The 23,618-nt window shown below is 35.1% G+C and overlaps 1 protein-coding gene across 2 annotated transcripts; it reads right to left on the reverse strand.

Annotated features, from left to right (window-relative positions):
* Positions 1-5,734: 5,734 nt before the first annotated feature.
* On the reverse strand, positions 5,735-22,175 carry LOC136038014 (maternal protein exuperantia-like). Of its 2 annotated transcripts, none has more exons than XM_065720942.1 (2): positions 22,013-22,175; positions 5,735-7,107 (listed from the first exon to the last, which is right to left on the reverse strand). In XM_065720942.1, exon 2 carries the CDS (start codon positions 7,101-7,103, stop codon positions 5,904-5,906), a length of 1,200 nt encoding a protein of 399 aa, XP_065577014.1. In that variant the 5' UTR covers positions 7,104-7,107; positions 22,013-22,175; the 3' UTR covers positions 5,735-5,903. The 2 variants fall into 2 exon arrangements, with proteins under 2 accessions (XP_065577014.1, XP_065577013.1); XM_065720941.1 differs by lacking the exon at positions 22,013-22,175 and adding an exon at positions 21,867-21,919.
* Between the last annotated feature and the right edge of the window lie 1,443 nt (positions 22,176-23,618).

Below are 23,618 nucleotides of genomic sequence, written 5' to 3' on the forward strand. Positions count from 1 at the left end.
ATATATATATATATATATATATATATATATATATATATATATATATATATATATATATATTAGCGGATCATGTGTGTGAACAAAGCTAGTGATGGTTTTGTAATTTTAAAGTGGAATAAACATATTTATGGATTTGCACTTTCTTTATTTGATTCGTATCACCAAACGCATATTTCTCTTTCATCTTCAACGTATTTAAACATAGAAATAATAATGAATAAAATTGATTTTGCAACAAAAAAAGAACTTGTGTTTTTATCGAAACGCAAAATTTTACTGCATAAAATTATAAAATTTAGAATTGTGTTGAAGCGGTATATATATATATATATATATATATATATATATATATATATATATATATATATATATATATATATATATATATATATATATTAGCGGATCTTGTGTGTAAACAAAGCTAGTGACGGTTTTGTAATTTTAAAGTGGAATAAACATATTTAATGATTTACACTTTCTTTATTTGAGTCAAATCAATAAACCCATATTTTTCTTTTATCTTCAATATAAATAAACATAGAAATAATTATGAATAAAATTGATTTTGCAACAAAAAAAAACTTCTGTTTTTATTGAAACACAGAATTTACCACATAACAACCTAAAATTTGGAATTGTGTAGAAACGGTACTTATCTAAAGAATGTTTGAGATGAGTAACTGAAAGGAATTTATTTTTAAATTTATTTATGAAACTTGCAATAAGTTGTAAGATTTAAAATTGTCACATTACATTTAGTATTTCACGGCGTCTAGTTTTACAAGAGGCAAACCGGAACAAGTGAAGTAACCAGAGAAAAAATAACAGATCCCTCAAATTGAAATTCGAATATTCACATTTTCATTTTTGGTTGATTATATGCAGTGCCAAATATGGATTTCTGCTGGGACCCCTTGGCCAATGTAATTTTGAGGCCTGCTAAGGCAGGGTATATTCTATTGAAACATAAAAGTAATGGATCGTAAATTGAGGCTTGTTATTTAAAATTTGGAACTTGGAATAAGACCCGTTATCATTATAACGCTATTACTTCGCTTGCTGTATATAAACACTGTTCCTCTTCTTGCTCTTTTTTAGCTTTTATGTTTCAAATTACAAAAAATGTAATCAAAAACTCTTGAGCATAATCAGTGCAAATTGTGTTTTTTTGACATTTTAGGATAATTCTGCTTTTGCAGAAGCAGATTCCTGAGCCAGAACTGCAGTCTTTGACTAGGCTCAAACTTTTTGGGATTAGGATCTTAGCTTTATTTTTTGCCACATTAGCTCTTTGCCTGTAAAGCAAAGAGCTGTTGGTCCTTTCCCATATTAATACCGAAGACGAAAGTTCAAAAAGGGGAATTGTAAAAGACTACTAACATGAAAGTATTGTTATATAATAAATAAAAAAGAGAAAAGCTTCTGCATCGATTAAAATCTTTTAATAACCTCTTGGGGTTGATGCATGATCTAGTATATACAGTATCGTAAACGTTTATTGATGTTACTAGGACTCGTTTGTAAAATAAAGTCGACCCATTGCCCTTTTTGCAGGTAGAGGTAAGGTCGGTCAAATCTATTCAAGAAATATATGAAAAATTTAGAGCATACGTCAGAGACTTGCTTGAAGAAAACCATAGTAAATTAATGTGAGCTTTGTTTCTGTAATAAGTTGAAGATGCTTACCATAGGCAGAGCAATAGCGCTAAGTAAAGAGCAATAAGGCTTCAGTGTATTATATTTTTTGTCAGGCCACTGCGTATGGAAGGAGTTGCTGTAGAAACTTCGGAGAGGGCTCACTTAATTGGAAGTTATAGTGCCCTTTTTAAGAGACAAAAGTGATTAGAGGGCAAACAGCTCCTCCTAAGCCCCTTTTAGCTGGCGCCACCCCCTCAAATAAAAATCGATCAAAAAATTGAGAATAGCCATTTTGTTCAAAATTGGAACTTGGGATGTTTCAACGTTAAAAAATGACTCTCGTATCGACATTTTGACTGATGAATTCAGGTGCTTCGGAGGACTTATTAGGATTTTCAGAAACTCATATCCCAGAGGACGGGAAACATAAAATTAGGTGATATACAATTTATTTACTCAGGCAGGAAGGACGGAGGGCATAGGTAGGAAGTAGGGCTCATGATGAATAAGGAAGCTACCATGTCTTGTTTACTTTGGAGAGGTAATAGTAATAGAATGTTAGTCGCTCACTTTATGACCAAAAAGTGGAGAGTATCAGTCATAGTTGTATATGCGTCTGTAGAATCGACTGATGAAGATAGCAGTGACTCAAATAAATTTTACTTTCAGCTAGAGGGACAAATAGACAGCGTCCTACGTAAAATAGTTTAGGAAGTCGCTGATACTGTCTTAGGGGATGCTGTAAGTTAAGCTTTAAGAGAAGAACAGTGTGACTTTAGGAAGGATAGAGGATGCGTCGATCAAATTTCCAATCTTGGGTTAATAATTGAAAAGTGCGTGAGTAGCCTAACGGCTTTAGTTCTCAGTTTTGTAGATTTTGAGCAAGCGTTTGATTCGGTTGATAGAAGAGCTTTAGCGAATATGCTTGTATGGCATACCAGATAAATACAAGTGATTATTGCTATGTACGAGAATAACATCGCTGCGGTTAAGGTAGAAAATGAGTTTAGTAGCTGGTTTCGTATTAAATCAGGAGTTAAACAGGGTTGTATTCTATCCCCGTTTAAAAGGATAATTTTGATGGACTTTATCCTAAAAGCGGTGGGTACAGTGAAGATGTTAAAAGTAGAATAGGCCAAGCCCAGGGTGTTTTTTTCACAGTTGAAAAAAGTTTGGAAGAATGTGAAGAAAAGTGTGCGAACCAATATTAGAATATTGGAAGCTACAGTGATGACAGTGGTCAACTATGGTTTTGAAGCGTGGGTACCCGAAAAAGCGGAAGGGGTGTATGTAGATGTTTTCCAGAGAAAGTGTCTAGAGATTATTTTGGGTACCCGACTGACTGACACAATCTCAAATAGTAAGCTGTATGAAAAATATGGTTCAATCCCTTTTTCTAGGGCTATAACGAGAGAATGGATGGCTAGGTGGCTATGACATGGGATGAAGGATGAGAGATTGCCAAAGATTGCTGTAGTCCGCCAGCCGTAATGGGCCATGCGAAAAGCGGGTCGTCACTGAATGTGATGGGAGGACGTCGTAAGGAAAGATTTAAGGGAACTGGGAACTTCTTGGTAGGATGTAAAGAGGGAGGCTTTGGATAGATTGGGGTAGAAAAGGAGCGTGCGTAGCTGTGTTGGCCTCAAGCGGCTTGGTGCTGCAGCTGTTAGTAATAGTAGTATTAGTTTAATATTAAAATTTGAATTGCGAAATTCGGGGGCAAAGCGAATCGAAGGATAACTAAACTCCCTTGGCACCCCACAGCCCAAGAGGTTATCGGATCAGATTCTCTGGTGTTAGTTTTAGCCAAAACAACCGAAAGGGCCTAAAAATGTCCTCCATGGGTAACATGATCCGAGTATCCCTAAGGATAAGGGCCAAAAGTTGTACAAATGGTTCATTTGACAAAGACATGTCAAAGATATTTGCTACTACTAATACAAACACAATGCTACGTGATTTAAAAGATGAACATAAATCAAATTAAAAACCACAATTGTTCCATAACAATTAAAGATTGCAATTAAAACTTAGAACGTTCATTAATTAGCTTATCTGAAGCACCAATCTTTAAAAAATGAAATCATTGTGAATGAAGGAATGAAGTCAAAACTTGAAATGTACAGAAATAACTGAGATAAGTTCGATGGGAATTTTTCTCCCCCCCAACCCACAGATATCCTACTAGGATACTTTTACAAAAAATAAAACCAAAAATAACATTAATATTTATATTATGTAACATTTCCATTTTACATACTATATAACAAAACGACATACTTGTCAGTTATTGGAATTACACCCAAAAAGTGAAATTAGGTTAATCCTAATGAAAAATAACAAAGCATAATGATAAAATAATGCTTCAGAAACAAAATTACGAAAACCTAACGTAACCTAACCCCCACCTCCAGCCCTAATGTGCAAATATATAGTCCAAATTATACAAATCCAATGCTGTGTATCAGCCACCACTTGTTTTTAAAGCCATGAAACCGGTTTTCTGAGATGTAACCTAAGCGTAATTTTTGAACGTGTTTCCAATAACCGACAAGTACCCCCCCCCAAAAAAAAAAAAAATCCCACTACAACTTATCTTCTGTCGTTCAACTGAATTTTATTGTTTTAAAACAGCGCGAATTTTTTTAAATATCTTTTTCTTTTAAATTTGATTTTTTTAAATTCATAACAATTTCACTAGCTTTTCAATTTGATGAGTTCCGAAAAGATGGTGGTGAGCGTCTTGAGGAAATCCAATGCTGTGTATCAGCCACCACTTGTTTTTAAAGCTATTAAACCGGTTTTCTGAGATGTAACCTAAGCGTAATTCTTGAACGTGTTCCAATAACCGACAAGTACCCCCCCCCCCCCAAAAAAAAAAAATATCCCACTACAACTTATCTTCTGTCGTTCAATTGAATTTTATTGTTTTAAAACAGCGCGAATTTTTGTAAATATTTTTTTCCTTTTAAATTTAATTTTTTCAAATTCATAACAATTTCACTAGCTTTTCAACTTGATGAGTTCCGAAACGATGGTGGTGAGCGTCAGCTACTTAGTCACATAGTTTACGGATGCGTAAATTAAATGGTTAAGCACTTATACAGTTAGTGACTGCATAATTGAATATTTTCTATCAAGCTATCTAAGAACTCTATTGGCAAACGTAGTTGTAACCCTTGACTGACCATGGAGTATTTGAAAACAAGAGGTCGCACGCTCTTTAGTCCTCATGTCGTTGAGTCTGAGTCGCAGGATCGAGTAGATATGGTGCGGAAATTCCGGTCCTTTAGAGATATTTTTTTTAATTTGTTATTTAAGGTTAAGGCTAGCAGCAAGCTTGTGGCCCTCGAAAACAGCAATAATTTTCTAATAATAGCCAAAAACTCTCGCGATAGAATCACAAATATATTTAAACCGTGCTTACAGATGTTTTCACCCAGTTTACGAGGACCAGGAACTCATATGAGTGTTCTGCTATGTACATTCTGTTTTATGTTAGATTTTCTATTATGCCACTGAGGGAATCCGGTAACGTTAAGAAATAACGTTTTGCATGAAAGTACGGTTTCTCTGTCGTGGGATTTTTGCGCTATTTCTAAAAAATAATGTCTAATTCAAAGTTTTGCTTACTCTATTTTACCTTCAGAAATATTTTAGGGTTGTCCCATCATTGCTAATAACGTCGAAAAATAACCAACCAACTTCAAGTCCAGTTTCACTGTATTTGGTCCACGCCTAGTCTGTCCAACTTGCTTCTTCTTTCAATGAGCAAAGGGTCTACAGTTCAGTGCTTGGCGAGGTGGAGTTAGTATTTAATTTACGAGACTAGACTCACGATCACTGGGTGATGCTTTCTAACCAGTTGCAAAATTTCTGACGGTAACGGAGTCAAACTCAAATTCTGCTTAGACAAAAGGTTTTGTTTTTTTTTCAGTTCCGAGAAAGAAAATATTTCCTGGCGCCGAAAATTAGGTAATTGAAAAAAGAAATACCACGATGAGTTACATTTGAGATAATTTAAAAGACCTTCTTAAAAAAAAGTAAATAAAAATCATTACCTAGCCTCTGGTATAAAATATATTCATGCATTGAATAGAAGTGTATGCAGCTTTATTATCTCTTCCAGCTATAATAAAGATAGTGTATAACATCACATACTTCTGTATGTCTTACAAAACAGGAAAGAATCTGAAAACTAGGTACGTTTGTTTATAACAAAAAAAAAAAAAAAAAAAACTTCGAAATGATAAATGGAACAAAGGTTAAGCCTCAAGTGCCAGTTTTGCGACATTTTCACCAAGGGCATCAACTGCATCTGAAACTTTAACTTCACAAGGCTGTTTAACACTTGTCTGCTCTTGATCAGCAATTGAAACTTTCTTCTGGTGAAACGAGCGTGAGCGATTCTTTTGAGACTGCGAGCGACGTCGATATTTCTCGCCACGATCCAATCTATTGTCTGGATTACCTCCATTTCGTACAAGACTTGGCATATCCTTTCGTTGCATTTGTGGGTCGAAATGAGTAGAAATTATATCAATCAGAACTTCTATTTCTTCCGGTTTTCCTTTTACAGACTCTGTAATCATTTCGCGGACACCATCTTTTCCTCCTTTACGAGCAAATGTTTCAGCTAAAGAAGCAAATTCTAGGTCAGCATCAACAAGAAGCCGTCGGAGTTTTGCAGCGTATGAGCGAACACCCATTCTTGTACGTGGGCCAAAGTAATAGCTGAATATTGGCTTCAAATTGGCTTCTTTACTAACATATTCTTTGATCTTGTTCAACTCAGCTTGAGCACTGGATGGTGAAAAGATAACTGATTTTAAGGATTCAAATTTAAGCTCTTTTTCTTTACTTTGAATCAAGTAAGCTTTTTCAAGGTAAACCGCGCGCTTTACAGCAGCATCAAGACAAAGTTGATGTTCTCCAACAGACGTAGTAATAAACTTGCGACAAGACTTGAATTCATGTTCTGAATCATTGAGGTTTGCGAAACCTTTAACAATTTCAGTAAAAGCTTCAAACATACCATAGCGCATGTAAGCCTGGACTAAATGCACTGCATTACTCTTTCGTCCATCACAGCCGACAAGAATAACTCCCTCTTTCTCGCCTTTTACCTTTTTAAGCCATCCAAGAAATTCATTTAATCCAGAATACTCAGTTCGAGACGGTATGATAGCGTTGCGAACGCAGTCTTTTAGTTCTCGGTACTTACCACCAATAGTAACGACTCGCATGCCGTACATATTTTGAAGATTCGGGGGTAAGTCACAGTAAGGCATAATAGCGGCTGAAAATTTGTCTTTGCTGTTGCAGTAGGCCCCAATGTCAATGATTTCATCGATGAGACGGAAACCTGTCAAACTTAGGTCATAAAACACAAGCATGTAGTCCCCATCAGGAAAAGATTCAGTGGGAGTAGCCGCTATTACAGCATCCGAGATATCTGGGGCCATTTTTCTGGAAAGGAAAAATTACATATACTATCTAGGAAATTTCTGCTTTTTTTCTAAAGAAATAGAGGTAAATAGAAGTGAAGGTACAATAATATTTCTAGGGGCTGAAAATGCAAAGAAAAAAAAATGCAAAAATTGAAATTTTGGAATATGCTTACAATTTTCCAATAGCTTTATTTTTCATTATATTTTAGAAAAAAGAAAAAACAATTGGAATTCCTATATGTGTAAGGGTTATTTGAACTTGACCCCACACTCAAGCGCGAAAACAATTATACAATTATAGTGGGTCGTAATAAGTATTTAGCACTTTGAAATGTACGGGCTATTGAATTATTCCTGGGGTACCAACAATTACTAACATTAAATGCGAGAGGCGCTATGCAACGAATCAGCACAAGCCTATTCACAATCAGATTTAGCAAACGTTCAGATGTATCTATTACTAAAATTGGGAATGGGCTGATTCTGGATCTATTCACAGTGACATTCAGTTAGTATTCAGAGCTAGCTCGAGCCAAAACTTAATTTCAATATATACTAACATTTTTAAAGTGAGTTAAAGCCATCCAGTTAGAGAGCTTCTTCATCAATCCTCAGATGTAAAGAATGAACTGACGGACGATCAAGAAGAAGAAAAAATATCAACGAATTTAATATAAATTAAGTATAACGTTAGCTAAGTCTCAGTGTGGATTGAGTTAACCAAGCGCAAGTTTAATCGCAAAAGAGTGACGTGATTTCAAACTTGGTGAATCTCTGCAATAGCATCTAGGAGAAAAATGTTTGGTCTCACTTGGGCCACAGAAACAACGCATGTTAAAAAAGTGAATTGATTTCTATTTGATAACTAAATACAATCCAGTAAGATTTTACATGCTTTAAATGTATACAGTAAATGGATGTAAAATTTGTATAGCCCAGTGGCTGTAAAAAAAATCTGCCGACTATAGTCCGTGCCGAACCGATCCTAGCCGAATGGTTAGCACCCTATACTTGAAATTCTTTGCCCGTGAGGACAGGGATTCTAGTCCGGGTGTCATTCATTATTTGGTTTGGAAAAAGTCAGTGAACTCTTTAAGCTAAATCACAGTAGAACCAGCTCTAAATGGGTACCTGGAGAAATTTAGGGAAGGTAAACAGGAAAGTTGTGCAAAAGCACAGAATGACAGGCCCCCCTCCCCCTGATTACACTTCCTGGATGAAGGGTCATGAAACGGAGATCAGCGTCGCTGGTAGGAACTGTGAAGTCCATTATCGTATTCTTTACCTTACATTTTTACTATATTCCGTCAAATAAAATGAAAGCTCAACACACATCAAAGGAAAATAGGAGATTGGCTCGTTATAATACTAAATAATTTACAATAGTTTTTCTAAATCCGAAGCAGAAAGCATCCAACCAACATTTAACCTAATAACATTAGGTTTCCGATTGTATACCAACTAGATCAAACATTTAAAAGTATCATCGTAACTGCAGAGACAGAGAAGACAAATAACTGGCCTGAAATACCGCCCCTCCCTCATCCCAAAATGAAAGCCCCTTCTTACAGATTTAAGCTTATTGTATAAGAGCGTATTTTTCAGCGTTTGCGACACCGGTTACTTCAAACCAGCTTTTGATTTATCTCCAAGGGTAAGAACTATTAGTTTTTATATTGTGCAGCAACTTTTTACTAATATATAAAAAACTTCAAACGATATAAAATAAAGCAAATTAAATCTAAAGCAGAAAATACATTAAGTTCTTTTTTAAACTTGATTTTTTTCTAAAACCAGAATTCTGCTAAAAGTTTTTGTTTAGGTAAAAATTGGTTCTATGGCCAATCCAACTCTTTTGCTCCTGGGTTAGTTATTTTCTAAATCAATACTTGCGAATTGCATAGAAAAAAAGTGTAAATAATAAAATCAAGGCCCTAATTATAGGGGTTTATGGGATTGAGGCTAAACTCCCATAAATTTAAAATTTCTCTTTGGCAATGAAGCGGCTAAAAAAAGAAACACTAATAAGGCCAATTGTCATAGTTAACCCTCACCTGCACAAAATTTCAAGGTATGGAAAACCAATGAAATTAATAATAATATTTGCGTGCAAATAAATTTTGGATGGAAACGTTTAATAAATATACGTTTCTCGAGACGAGAAAAAACTCGATCAGAAGAAAGAACGAGGATATTTACAGTCAGCAAAATGAAAAAAGGAAAAAAAAAAAAACACCATAAAAGTAAATTAAAAGGTTTCTCGAGATAGAACCTTAGGACCAAAATCCCTAGATCATACGAGGAATCTCAAGGAATGGCACACTAGGCTCCCAGTGGTTATTGCTGAGGCTTCAAGGCTCAGTCCCATCCAAAAAATAAGAAAAATATTTACAATTAGATGAACATACAGAGTCATTACATATTTTCATCCTTTGGTTATTCATCCTGCATATATCATCATCTTTAATAGCCAAGCATCTTATTCTTAGTATACAGAATAAAAAATGAATGAATAAAAAAAACTTTAATTCAAAGGTACTTGTGAAACACACAAAACTGTAACCCAATTTTCAAAAAAATAATTCCATGTTTCAACTTACGATTAGGCTAGAATCACATACAAGATGGATTCCGACATTTTTGGGATGAAAGAGGGTCTAAGTCGGGAGAGATCTATACAAATATGCATACAAAAAAAAATGAAAAAAAAACTTTACTGTCACAGAAGTATGGAGACTTCCATACAATGTTACGGGGAGGGCAAAGATAAACAAGTTAAAAACCAAAATACTAGTAAATTCAAAAGTCTATTCTAAATTGAGCTATAAAATGTTTTCTATGTTGGTCTCAATTATTTTTGGTATGGAACGTGACAAAAAAGAGTCTTACTCAAGATGGTTCAATAGGCCCTTTTTCGAAGCCCGTATTTAGCTTGGAATATATTGTGTCACAATATCTAATATGAAGGTTTGGCCACAATAAATGGGCACTATTGATTATATTTTAGAAGAAATAATGGATTGATCTAATTGGAGCACCTTCTGCAATGGTGCAACTCAACAGATATGGAAGGTGGATGTCTGTCTATTATTCTATTTTGCATAAGACCCATTTTTCCTTCTAAATTTTACGCAACTTTGTAAATTCTATAAACTTATTTGTCTAGACCACAGACGGCGAGACTGCAATTCATGAGTATCTTGTATTTCTAGAATGATCCTCCTAAAAAATAAAGGAGTTTTGGTTTTGTAAGAAAAAAACACTGGTAATAAGGCTTCAGTGGAGGGTCAGTTTTCCCATAAACTACATCGGGCTTACTAAAACTAAATTTGGATGTATCGATACCTGCAGGATAGATTATATTAAAAAGGGAAAATTATTCATCGTGCCTGTTTTGCTATTCCTTTTAGTACAGAATGCAAATCCATAAAGTTTTGAGGTTCTTAATTTAGGGGGTGAGTTACGGCTTGAAATTCAAAAGTTTCATTAATAAAAAAACAAGTTTTGGATTAAAAAATTTTCTTCAACACGATGAAAATGTTTTCTTTTTAGAGACTTGTTCAAACGATGAATGCTTTACTAGGTTTGGACTAACCGCTCAAAATTTATTTACATAAAAAAAATAGTCTATGAGTATGAAAGATAGTTTTTATTAGAACTGTTACTACAAGGTTACCCCATAATCAATAAGTCATATACTAAGAAAAAGCAAAGAATTAGGACTCTTTTCCACGGATTAACAAATGAAAAATAAAAAATCTGGGAAAAAGATCGGGTTTAAAGTTCAGATTTTTGAAGTTAGAACCAGAAAACTTGTCTACTGTATCGACGGAATGAAAAATCCTTCCGTCATCAAAGCGTTTTGCTACAGGAAGAAACTAATGTCCCCGAATTATTTGTTCAAGTTCTAAATAAAAGAACAAAAAATGATTCGGTACGTTTTGTAGATAAGCTTTCTGGGACTGAATTCAAAATTAAATTTTCTTTTCAAATTAATTTTGTCATATGTCTTTTAATAGTAGGAAAATACCTTAATTTTTTTGGCCGACTCTAGAGAAAAACCAGAACCTCAACGAATCCCTGTTATGTGAATTCCTTTTTGGGTGGTAAATAAAAACTAGATAAAGCTTGCACGTTATCAATAAGTGTCAAGGGCGCCCATAAGGGGAGCAGGGGTCGACAGCCCCCTGCCATTTACATTTTTAAAGAGAAAATCGTGCGAATAAAGTATAAATGGGTATTCAAGGTTAAAAAAACATTTGTCATAGCCCCCCCCCCCATTAGAATTCAGCTTATGGGCGCCCATGATGATTTTGTTTCACAACATAGAACAAAAAAAAAAGGTAAAAATAAAATAGGATGGTCTTTCAGTAGAATTGGAGAACTTTAAATCCCTCTATAGGGAGTTCAGACTGTGTTCTTGAAGGGGGAGGTGGATATTAATTTTCCTTAGTTTTACAGTTTCTTTTTAAGACAGTAGGGCAAACAATCCCTATCGGAGTTGCAACAGAAGCAGAAACACAATAGTTATGACAGGTTAAACAGGGACATAACCCGTGGCCACGGTTAGAAAAGTTACAACAGTTAACAAGTTTCACTTAAATATTTAGTACCTTTTTGTAGGACAAAAATTCCGTGAGGAAGAATTTATCCTCCTGAGTCCCGCCCACCGGTGGTTACGCAGTTATACGCGTACCCTGGCTAACAAAACAGCTGCTTGAGGGATTAATCACTTTTTGTTGGATTTCTAGGCCTTGCGTGAGACTTCTTTTCTTAAAAGGATATGGGGGTTTTCAAGGATAACTGGCCAAAAAAAGAATTTTTTCGAATTTTTATCGATGTATTCAATAGTTTTGGGACACGAAGAAAGAAAATCTTCTTTTAATCTTTAGCATGTCAACGGTCAACCGATCACCCAAGTCAATGCTGATTTTAATACACAACTTTCACAAAGATGGCGTACTAAAAGGATTCAACATTGAATGCCCATTTTTGAATCCGAGAAAGTCCTGGCATTAATATTTGCCAGAGGACTGTACCGAACAGTATATGATAAGCCAGTATATGAAGAGCCAAACAGTCAAAAACGGCAGCGCCATACGTTTATTGCAGCGACCACCGACGCCATTAAGAAAGTAGAAACTTTTAGGGAAAATTAGTTTAAAAGAGATCCCTAATTAGGACTTTCATGGGGCTGAAACTGAAATTTTTCCGTACGTAATAAACATCTTATTTTATTTTTAAAAACGAAAAGTTACGAAGAAAACAGCTTGCATCAAGCATATAGTGTTTTGACGTCGAAAAGCAAATTCATGTCCAAAATAATATTGGAAAAAAGTTCCGAGCTCCAAACTGGATGCTGTGCATCCAGTTTGGACTCTACAAACGCAGCTTTGTTAATGAAAAACAAATTTTGCCACCTATTTTTTGCTGCTTTTCTTCCTAAATAAAATAACACATGAAATTTGTATTCGATATATTTAGTAATAAATTTTCTGGTAGGTTACTTACAGATTTTTTTTCTAATTTAAGTTCGCCCTATGTATTTTAATTTGTAGGGAACAATACCCTTTTTCGGTTAATTCTAATTAAATGGCTTATTATAAAGTTTGCAATTTAAAATCACAAAAAACTGCATCATAAATTATCTTTAAGAAAGGGGATACCTCGGTGATTTCACTTAAGCAAATTTCTTTAGGGTGGGGGCCCAAACTTGATAAAGCAAGCATATTCTGAATCCATGTCAAAATCAAAACTGCTGCACAGCATAGAAAAAAAAAAACTTGAAATCGAAAGAAAATTAGTTTTTAGGTAAAATTCAAGCTTTAAATTTTTTTGTTCTCGGTAAAAAAAAAAGAAGAAAAACATCTGGGGAAGATAAATAATAATATCAAAATATTTTTCAATCTCCTAATTCCCTTTCTTAAATGTTGGACAAACTATAGTGAAAATCTACAGAAAAATTAAATCACAGAAATTCAGTGTTGGAGACCTAAGTTCAATTTTATTAGGGAAGGAAGGACGACCTTCTCTTGCTTTGCTATAGTTTTAACAGTCTATTTTTTTGGTTTTTTTAGAGAGCAGAGCAAAAAAAAACTAATAAAAGACACAACAATCACAGGAATATTCAATATCCATTTAAATAGTCAGTTTGTAAGTACTGATAATTAGCTTTTGCCATGAAACAAAACAACACTATTAACAAAACATCGAGCTTAATTTAAATATCAAGGACACTTTCATAACACCAAAACCACCTTGCCAGAATACAACCCCCAGAGTCCCAAGTTCGCCCTATGTATTTTAATTTGTAGGGAACAATACCCTTTTTCGGTTAATTCTAATTAAATGGCTTATTATAAAGTTTGCAATTTAAAATCACAAAAAACTGCATCATAAATTATCTTTAAGAAAGGGGATACCTCGGTGATTTCACTTAAGCAAATTTCTTTAGGGTGTGGGCCCAAACTTGATAAAGCAAGCATATTCTGAATCCATGTCAAAATCAAAACTGCTGCACAGCATAGAAAAAAAAAAACTTGAAATCGAAAGAAAATTAGTTTTTAGGTAAAATTCAAGCTTTAAATTTTTTTGTTCTCGGTAAAAAAAAAAGAAGAAAAACATCTGGGGAAGATAAATAATAATATCAAAATATTTTTCAATCTCCTAATTCCCTTTCTTAAATGTTGGACAAACTATAGTGAAAATCTACAGAAAAATTAAATCACAGAAATTCAGTGTTGGAGACCTAAGTTCAATTTTATTAGGGAAGGAAGGACGACCTTCTCTTGCTTTGCTATAGTTTTAACAGTCTATTTTTTTGGTTTTTTTAGAGAGCAGAGCAAAAAAAAACTAATAAAAGACACAACAATCACAGGAATATTCAATATCCATTTAAATAGTCAGTTTGTAAGTACTGATAATTAGCTTTTGCCATGAAACAAAACAACACTATTAACAAAACATCGAGCTTAATTTAAATATCAAGGACACTTTCATAACACCAAAACCACCTTGCCAGAATACAACCCCCAGAGTCCCAACCTCATCTGTGGGTATACACAGTATGTGCCTGTAGACACATACTGCAAAACCTAGTACAAACATCGTTTGGTTCGTTTATTGCCCCCCTCCCCAATTAAGAATGCCAAGCAGTCTATCAACTACATTTATGAATAGAACAGTCATAACTCTTGCAGAGCTAATCTCAAATTGTAAAAGTCTGACGCACCGCACGTAGACTGCTCCATTGACGCATGCGTAATGCATACTACCAAAAGGTGCAGGTGTTGAAATGTTCTTTCCAGGCTTAGGTTAACTGTTAAGGATAAATCAGCTTTTTCGCTGTATAAAAAACCATGGCTTACAATAAAAATTATCAAATATTACAAATAAAACCATTAACGTTTTAATTAGAGACGCCTACATTAAAATCTTGGTTAGCCTAATTTTGACTAGGACTCAAATTTAAGTGAATAGTGTTATGTCTGAAAATTCGCTTTGGATACCATAGACCAATTTCCCCAAGTTTCTAATAGCAGAGTCTTGGAAAATTACTATTTGGAAAAGCAATATGGCTATCCTCAGCCAAAACCCGAACCTCCCCTAATCTTGATAGTTCATTCCAACAGCACAGAACAATTTTTCTATCTACTATGCTCTCTGAGAAATGGTCTAGTTTCCAAAGGGGTAAACCAAAATTTAACATGTTTTAAACTGTCAAAACCTATTATGGACCCGTAAAACTACATAGCGTACGATCAATATCAAGCAAGAAATTGCGTAGCGAAGACGGGAAAAACACACAATTCAAGAAACCTATTGAGAAAAACCTGCAGTTTCATGTATCTTTCCCATTCTAGAAACTTTTAAAATGGGTATATTTCGATTTTCTCAAGAACTCGAAAAATAAACGAAAAAAGCTAAGTGTAACAGAGAACAGCCGAATAAAACCAGGGATGTAGCCGTATGAGGAAATCTTTTTTACAGCACATCATCAGCAATAACGGTGACATACCATTGATCGTGGCAATTCGTTTCTTTTAAAGTTAAAGTTATTGTAAAAGAGTTCAAAGAAAACCTCCTGGGAAGTTACTCTAAACAGCATTAGAAAACAGGAAGCAGTATTTTGATAATTTTTTGTACCTATATGTTTCCTGATGAAGGTACACAACAAACCTCCTTTCCTTTGGAAGCAAAAATTTCCCGGCCTATCCCCCCGTACAATTTTTGTGGGCTATCCCAATCTCAAAAGAGGGAATTTGCCAGAATTCTTATTCAAAATTCTTATTATTTGATTTCTCTTTACAAATTTAATTTTAAACATGGAAATATTCCGGGAAATTTTAAAAGCAGTTGCAATTGCTAAAGAGATTTTTCCGTGAGGGAGGGGGGGATTGGCCGCGGGGATATTCTCCATAGGGAACTTCACACTAACTTTCCATTGAGACATTGAGAAGGGAGAATTTACAGGAAAAATTTTCCACGGAAGAAAAATTTCCAGCATGTATTACAAAATGGTTAGAGAATAGAAGAAAAATAAGTCTTTTTTTTTCACACAAAAGTAGGCTAAAAAATAATTTTCCTGGCGGAACCGTCCGCAAGAAGTTTTTTTGCAAATTTTCAGCAGGGATGGAATCGTACGGGAGAACTTAGGCGAGGGGAATTTTTCAAGGAGGAATTTTCTTGGGGGGGGAGATTTTTCATGGATAGAAAAGCCAAATTATTGGAAAAACAGATCAAAAAAGCAATTAAAAAAAAGTTTTGAACTAAACTGAGGAGCAATATTAAAACTTAAAAAGAACAGAAATTATTACGTATATGAGGACAAATCCCTCTTTTCAATGCCTCACTCTTTACACTAATTTCTAATTTGTGTCCCAATTATTTAAAAAAACTCCTGAAACACAAGAGCCGTTTAATTAAAGTAAGAAGATTGTTAAAATACAAAAAGAAACTTTGGTGTGAAGAGCAAGGTATTGAGGATGAGCTACACCCCTCATATACAGAACATACAAAAAGAAACTTTGGTGTGAAGAGCAAGGTATTGAGGATGAGCTACACCCCTCATATACAGAACAGTTTCTGTTCTTTTAAGTTTTAGTGTTGCTTCTTACTTTCAGTTGCAAAAAACGATTTTTTATTTATTTAATCATTGAAAGGCAGAACAAATTCCCAGTAGAAAATATTGACATGTTTCTGATTTGAATAGCCAGACATAGCTAGTAGCTTATTTTTCTTTACCCTGAGCCCAAGCAATTCCAAATCAGAGTTGTTGCAATATTCGTTCATGTAATAGAGGTTTTTCTGTATTTTAACCCAAATTTGAAAAAATATTATGCAAAAAAATCTCATTTTGTTATTGAACTGCTTAGTTATTGAATTTTGCCAACCCCTAAAGGTAATCTGAGCAAAAAATGATAAAAAATATCGAAACTGATAGATCGATTACCGAATATGAAAAGAAAAAAACATTTATATATCGATGTATCGTTTAATCAAATTATCGCCCAACACTATTGGGTGCCATAGCCTACGTTTTATCTAGTGTTTAACTTGGAACTTGGAATTTGAGCTTTGCTGATTCTAAAGAAGTGGTTTTATAGGGAACAGAGGGATCAATTTTCCCTAGCGCAGAAATTTTAGGGGCACAAAATTTCAAATAAATAATCTATCGGCTATAGTCATTTCGTAATTTTTTTTTAATTTTAATTTTATTAAAACAAAGATTTTATTAAAATAAATAATTATTTAGTAATTAATAGAATAAAAATAATTAAATAACAATAATAGAGATATTAATAGCAATTAAAATATTAAATTATTTAAATAAGAAAATAAAATATATTATTAATTAATAAACTGAAAATATTTTTTAATGATTTTTTTTAATTTGACCTGAACTTTTTTGCCACAGGGGGAGGGCGCCAATTAAGCACCGGGTACAAAAGAGAGGCCCGAACCGTCACTGTGAGCCCCCACTCCGTATCTATTTTTAACTTTGTTCCTGCTGCTACCAAAAAAGCACAACTGCAAATGTAGGTTTTTTCAATAAAATTTGGGTTCCCCTTTTTCCTGAGTTTTAAGATAGCCCATCGACAATCAAGTTTAATTTTCCGTGTCCTAAGTAGCCCACATTAACGCTTTTACATTTATATATTCTCAGCTGTCCTCTATTTCTCTGAGATGTCCAAACGATTTGCTTCTAATATATATATATATATATATATATATATATATATATATATATATATATATATATATATATATATATATATATATATAAAAACAAAAAAAAACCAAGAGTTGAAATGGGATACATGAAAATATTGATGTCCTAAAAGAACTTCATTAGGAATCAACCATTTTTCCTTTAAAAGGTACCGAGTTGTTATCACGATGAAATTTTTTACGATTGAAAAAAATTAATAATAATCTTGGGCAAAATTTTGCTCTTTAATAAAAATCTTAAAGAGTCCTAAATATCTTATATTAGCGAGGGGTCCACTTTCCGCCTTCCCACAGTGCATCTTGGAGCACCATGTGTGCCGTAAAGTTCCGCCGCACGTCATACAGTTCCTGTATGCGTAATATAGTCTGCACAATGCTAGGTGTATTTTCATCACACTTGGGACGCTCCACTTGATGTGCGTGATTTCTGAAAGTCAGGACGCCAAATGAATTATAGGTACTTACGTATTATAACGACCACAAAATTAATCTCTACCCGTTTAAAACCGGTTTCTCTGTGTCCGCTCGGAGATAATCAGCTTAGCCTGAGTTAAATAAACTACTATGCTGGTATATTCTAATTAAATACTTAATATATAGAGTTGGTTAGGTAATTAATACAATGCATTCTGGGCGGCCCGCTTTCCAAAATTCTCTGTAGTTGTTTCCATAATTTTGTTACCAAAGCACTATATTTTCATCATATTTTGGTATATTTCAGTATGATTAACCTAACTCCATTTCTTGAGTGTGGTCGGCATCATACGTAAATACCGAATGATAGATCCTTATAGGCTATACAATCACAAAAACAGTGTGATTCCTCGGCGTTAGGTGGGGACTGGGATGCAGAATAGAATAGAATCGAATCAAGAATAGAATCAGAATAGAATCAAGAATAGAATCATCTGTGAAGTCATGGTCGAATATGAACCCTGAATTGTATACATGCAATAAATTTTACATCTTTTCGAAAAGACCGTTAAATCAAATAAAAAGAAAAGAACTAAGTATGAAAAATTCAGCGAATTATTATGTACAATTAAGGGTTAATATTTGACCATTAGAGGGGGGGGGTGAAGAAAATTTGCGAGGAAATTATGGTATATTTGAATTATGGATGAAGTTTTAATTCTAGAGGTATGTTTATTTCTTAGCAATCTGAATAATCAGTTAATTACCCTGAAATCAAGGAAATTGAAATTTCTTTAACGTAATAAAGCGAGAATTAAGTAATAATGCAAGAAATTAAGAATTTTACTATATTGTCTAGTTCGTAAGGGAGCATTAACAAGTCGGTAAATTTGCAGTTTACAACATAATTTAGCTAGGATGAAAGTGAATATGTAGTCTGATGCCTTTTATACTCTTTTATAATTCAAGGTAAATGTTTAGTTTCGTCACAAGCTGTCTAAAGTCCGTATCACTGCATATAGCAAGATATCTGATGATCGCATATTGTTTCTTTGTCATTATTAGAGAAGCGCATCCATTTTTTAGCTTTCTAAAATCCCCCTCCAACGAGACTAACAAGTGCTAAGAGCTCATATGACACTTGTGACGAGGCAAGAAGAGCTAAGAGCCGAGAGATCATATAGTATGAGCTCTAACAAAATTCTATGAATCAATAGATTGATTTAAAAGGAAAATAAGAGGCTTAATGCCGGTCAGGATTTAAAATAAGAGCTCTGAGTCACAATGTCCTTCTAAATATCAAAATTCATTAAGATCCGATAATTTTTCCTCTCCCTTTAGCCCCCCAGATGGTCTAATCTGGGAAAATGACTTTATCAAGTCAATTTGTTCAGCTCCCTGAAAAGCCTACCGATTTTCATCGTCCTAGCACGTCCAGAAGCACCAAACTCGCCAAATCACTGAACCTCTCCCCCAAACTCCCCCAAAAAGGGCGAATCCAGTACGGTTCCGTCAATCACGTATCAAGGACATTTGCTTATTCTATCCACCAAGCTTCATCCCGATTCCTCCACTCCAAGTGTTTTCCAAGATTTCCCCCTTCAACTCCCCCCAATGTCAAAACATCCGGTCGGGATTTGAAATAAGAGCTCTGAGACTTGAATTCCTTCTAAATATCAAATTTCATTAAGATCCGATCACTTATTCGTAAGATAAAAATACCCCAATTTTCACGTTTTCCATGAATTCCGGTTTCCCCCTCCAACTCCCCCAATGTCACAGGATCTGGTCGGAATTTAAAATTAGAGCTTTAAAGCACAAGATCCTTCTAAATATCAAATTTCATTAAGATATGGTCACCTTTCGTAAGTTACAAATACCTCAATTTTCAAAATTACCCCCCCCCCCAACTCCACTAAAGAGAGCAGATCCGGTCCGTTTATGTCAGCCACGTATCTTAGACAGGTTTTTATTCTTCCCATCTAGTTTCATCCTGATCTCACGGCTTTAAGTATTTTCTAAGGTTTCCGGTTCACCCCAACTGCCCCTCCAATTACGCTGGATCCGGTTGAGATTTAAAATAAGAGATCTGAGTTACGAGGTCCTTCTAGTTCCAAATATTAAGTTTCATGAAGATCCGATCACTCCTTCGTAAGTTAAAAATACGTAATTTTTTCTAATTTTTCAGAATACCCCCCCCCCAATAGAGCGGATCCGTTCCAATTATGTAAATCACGTATCTAAGACTTCTGCTTATTTTTCCCACCAAGTTTCATCCTGATCCCTCCAATCTTAGCGTTTTCCATGATTTTAGGTTCCCCCACCCCAAACGCCCCCCAATGTCACCAGATCCGGTCGGGACTTAAAATAAGACCTTTGAGACACGATATCCTTCTCGACAGAATTTGCGATTGCTATGTGTCACTTGGTTAATACCAAGTGCCATAAAAATGCGTAAAGTGGGCTTGCTTACAGGTAAGATTACCTATAGAGCGAAGCATATTAGTCCATGAGCCCCGCAGGCAGTGGGGCGAGGTCTGTATTCTATATTTATTCAACAAATAGTGATAAAACTAAAAGAAAAGAAAAAAAAACCTTAAACAAGCTTTAATAAATAAATATTGAATACAGACCTCGCCCCGCTGCCCACGGGGCTCATGGACTAATAAGCTTCGCACTATAGGTAATATTACCTGTAAGCAATCCCACTTTACTCATTTTTAGCTTGCCCCATGGAGGAGGAGGGTCAACCAGAAATGGACGCGCTCCTAGAATTAGCATTTCTAAGTACTATAGTATGGAAACTATGCTGCTTCGCAGCAGGTTCCAGTTTAGACAGGTGGTTACGAAACTAAACATTTTCCAAAATCAGTAATTGCTTCTGAGGTAAATTACAGTGTAAGCCCTTAAAAAGCTAAAAGAGCTTAAAACAGCCCATAGCTTACAAAAGTTTAAAAACACTTTTCTAAGAATTGGCTAGTGAGGAAAATTGCCATTTATAGCCAGGAATGGTGGCTTAATTATTATTTTCCATTAGTCTTCATACTAAAATGTTACGTTGACAACAAATGTGCAGGAATTTTTAAAAGAGCTAGAAAGCCCTAAAAATGACGTCAATTTTGCTGCGATGTCATTTTGAGGGGTTCATGCTCTTTTTAAAAATTCCAATAAATTTGTTTTCAAAATAACATTTTATTGTTTGGACAAAGAAAATAAATAACTACCATATTTGAATCAGATACAAATGGCAATTTTTTTCACAAGGAAGCATTTTTAGAAATATATTTTTAAACTTTTGATTAAATGGACTGTTTTACCTTTTGAGACCCCCTTAAAGACTCAAAATAAAATCTCCCCCAGAAGACATTATTGAATCATGAAAGAGCAAAAAAAAGGCACCAAGTAGCCTAATGTATTAATTTTCATCCTAGCTAAATAATGCTGAAAACTGCAAATTTATCAACAAATCTGTTACCCCGCGAAGGTATCTCTCCACCCTTTCCCTGCTGAAGTTATTTTTTCCATAACCTAGCCCAACCGAATGGTTAGTGCTCACGACTTGAAACCCTGAGGTCAGGGGTTTAGGTCCTGGTGTCACTGGTTATTTGGTTTGGGACGGGGGTCAATAGTGTGACTCGGTAAGCTCAGTCGGAGTCGATCCGGTTGTAAATGGGTACCTCGAGAAATCTGGGGGGGGGCACGGGAAGCGTCGAATGATTTCCCCGACCGAGCATAGCACTCCCTGCCAAAGGCATCTAAACAGGAGGTCGGTAGCCGCGCAACGCAGACCATTGGTCACCATGCGAAAAAAAGTATAACCAAGCCCTTGTGCCTGACCCTCATTCGGCTACCATTGTTTTAATAAAACTAGAATGATTTTAATTGCTATTTTGTTCAATCTAGTCATATCCAGAAAAGGGTACGCTCAGACAATGCTCCCAACAGGAGTAAGCAGCAAAATTTTCTCAGAATACGGGGCTGGGTGATTCAAAGACTTTCAGAAAAGTTGGCTACCACAACATCCCACTTATCTGGCTTGAGAATTTTAGCCTTTTATGTAGCCTATTTGCTCCCTTTTAAAGGAACCCCGCCATGCTAACCTTACGGAAATTCAACAACCTTAAAGAATCTCACCCCTTTGCAATTGTGTTTACAATTCTTCTCCTTACCATACATCATTTTCAACTAAATCTAAAGTAAAGGCCTCATCTCTGTATCCCTAGCCGAGTATAAGCAATTAAATAACATCCAAAACAATTTAAGCCTGAAATAAAACTCACCCTTCAGTTTTTATGTTAAAAACTTGTTTTCTCTTCAAACTTCGATTTAAGACTGGATTGAAAAATTCCCAAGTTTCTTTAAAATCTATCCATTCATATGACGAATCCTCAGTGGAGTTGAAAAAATTGCACTAGTCACTGCAGTATCTAACTGAACAAAATAATATGATTCCAATTTGACCAAGCTTTGGAATAGTTTTGACACTGATAAGATAATGATATTGCGATCTTCATGAATGTGATTAATTGTATTATAAGCTATCAAATTTGTTTTATACAAAATGAGTGAGCCATTGGCAGGCATTTGCGTGGTTTTTAAGGGGGAGGGGGTGGTGGTAAGTTTTAGAAAATGTGAATTGTGCATAAAATTTAGATAATTGCTGGTATAAATTGTAAAATCTTTGGAAAAAGGGAGATGGGGTACGAAACCAATCCTGCCAAAATAAATCCGTTTGAGTTGTCTATCAATTCAAACAAATCAATCGAGCAAAAAAATACCTACCATATTTTAAGCATCTACATAATCGACTGAAAATAAACAAACGAGTTCAAATTCACAAATAGCGTATATTGAGGGCGAGAAGGCAAGGGAGGAATTTCTCTCAAATCACCTTGACTCTTAAAAAGGACACAATAACTTCCAATTTAAAATCAATTTGAGACCCATCTGAATTTATTACGACCATCCATTAAAAAAAAAAAACTTATATGCCCCATGGGCATAGCTTAAAGCCTTCCCAGGCTCTGGGGGGTTGTGCCAACCTGGAGGCATTGTTATGTTTTCTTTGGACCATTTGAAACAAAACTGCCATCGCACAAATTGAATCAGATGCGTTTGCTGAAAAGAGGGGTAGGCTAGTTGGGGGATAGTTGAATTCCATAACTATTGACACTTACGAGGGAACTAGAACTTCCAATTTCAAATAAATGATCCACCTCTAAATTGTATACAATCATCCATTTCGTAGGAACCTCAAACACCCCAGGAGGATAACTTACAACTCTCCCCCTCAGGGTCTGGTGGTTTCTATCAAACCCAAAAGCCACGTCATATGATCTTTGGACTATTTTGAATAAAAGGACTGGCTCAAAATTTCTATTGGATGCATCTCGGGAAAACATGTCGTTTTTCTTGTGGGAAGGGGGGAGTAGCTGCACTCTAGTCACTTTGACTCTTAAGAAGGGCACTAGAACTTCTAATTACCAATCTTCTGAGTCCCCTCCAAATTATATACGACCACCCTATCTATAAGAACCTTATATACCCCCAGTTCATAACTAACAACCCTTGCCCTGATATTCGTTGGGGGGGGGGGGGTTGTCTTTCTCACAGACATAATTTCATGACTCTTCGACAATGATGAAAAAAATTGTTATCTCCAAATTTTGATTGCAGGTGTTAAGGGAGAGGGGGGGGACTGGTTGCTCTAAAATCACTTTGACTCTGAAAAAGGGCACTATAACTTCTAATGTCAATCCAATGCACCAATCTGAAGCTTATACGACCGTCCCGTCCATAAAAACCTTGTATGCCCTAATGGTATAACTTACAGCCCTATCCCTAGAGTGTTGGGGGGTTGTGGGCACTATAACTTCTAATGTCAAA

Source organism: Artemia franciscana, chromosome 17 (genome assembly GCF_032884065.1).
Source record: "Artemia franciscana chromosome 17, ASM3288406v1, whole genome shotgun sequence".
NCBI lineage: Eukaryota > Metazoa > Arthropoda > Branchiopoda > Anostraca > Artemiidae > Artemia > Artemia franciscana.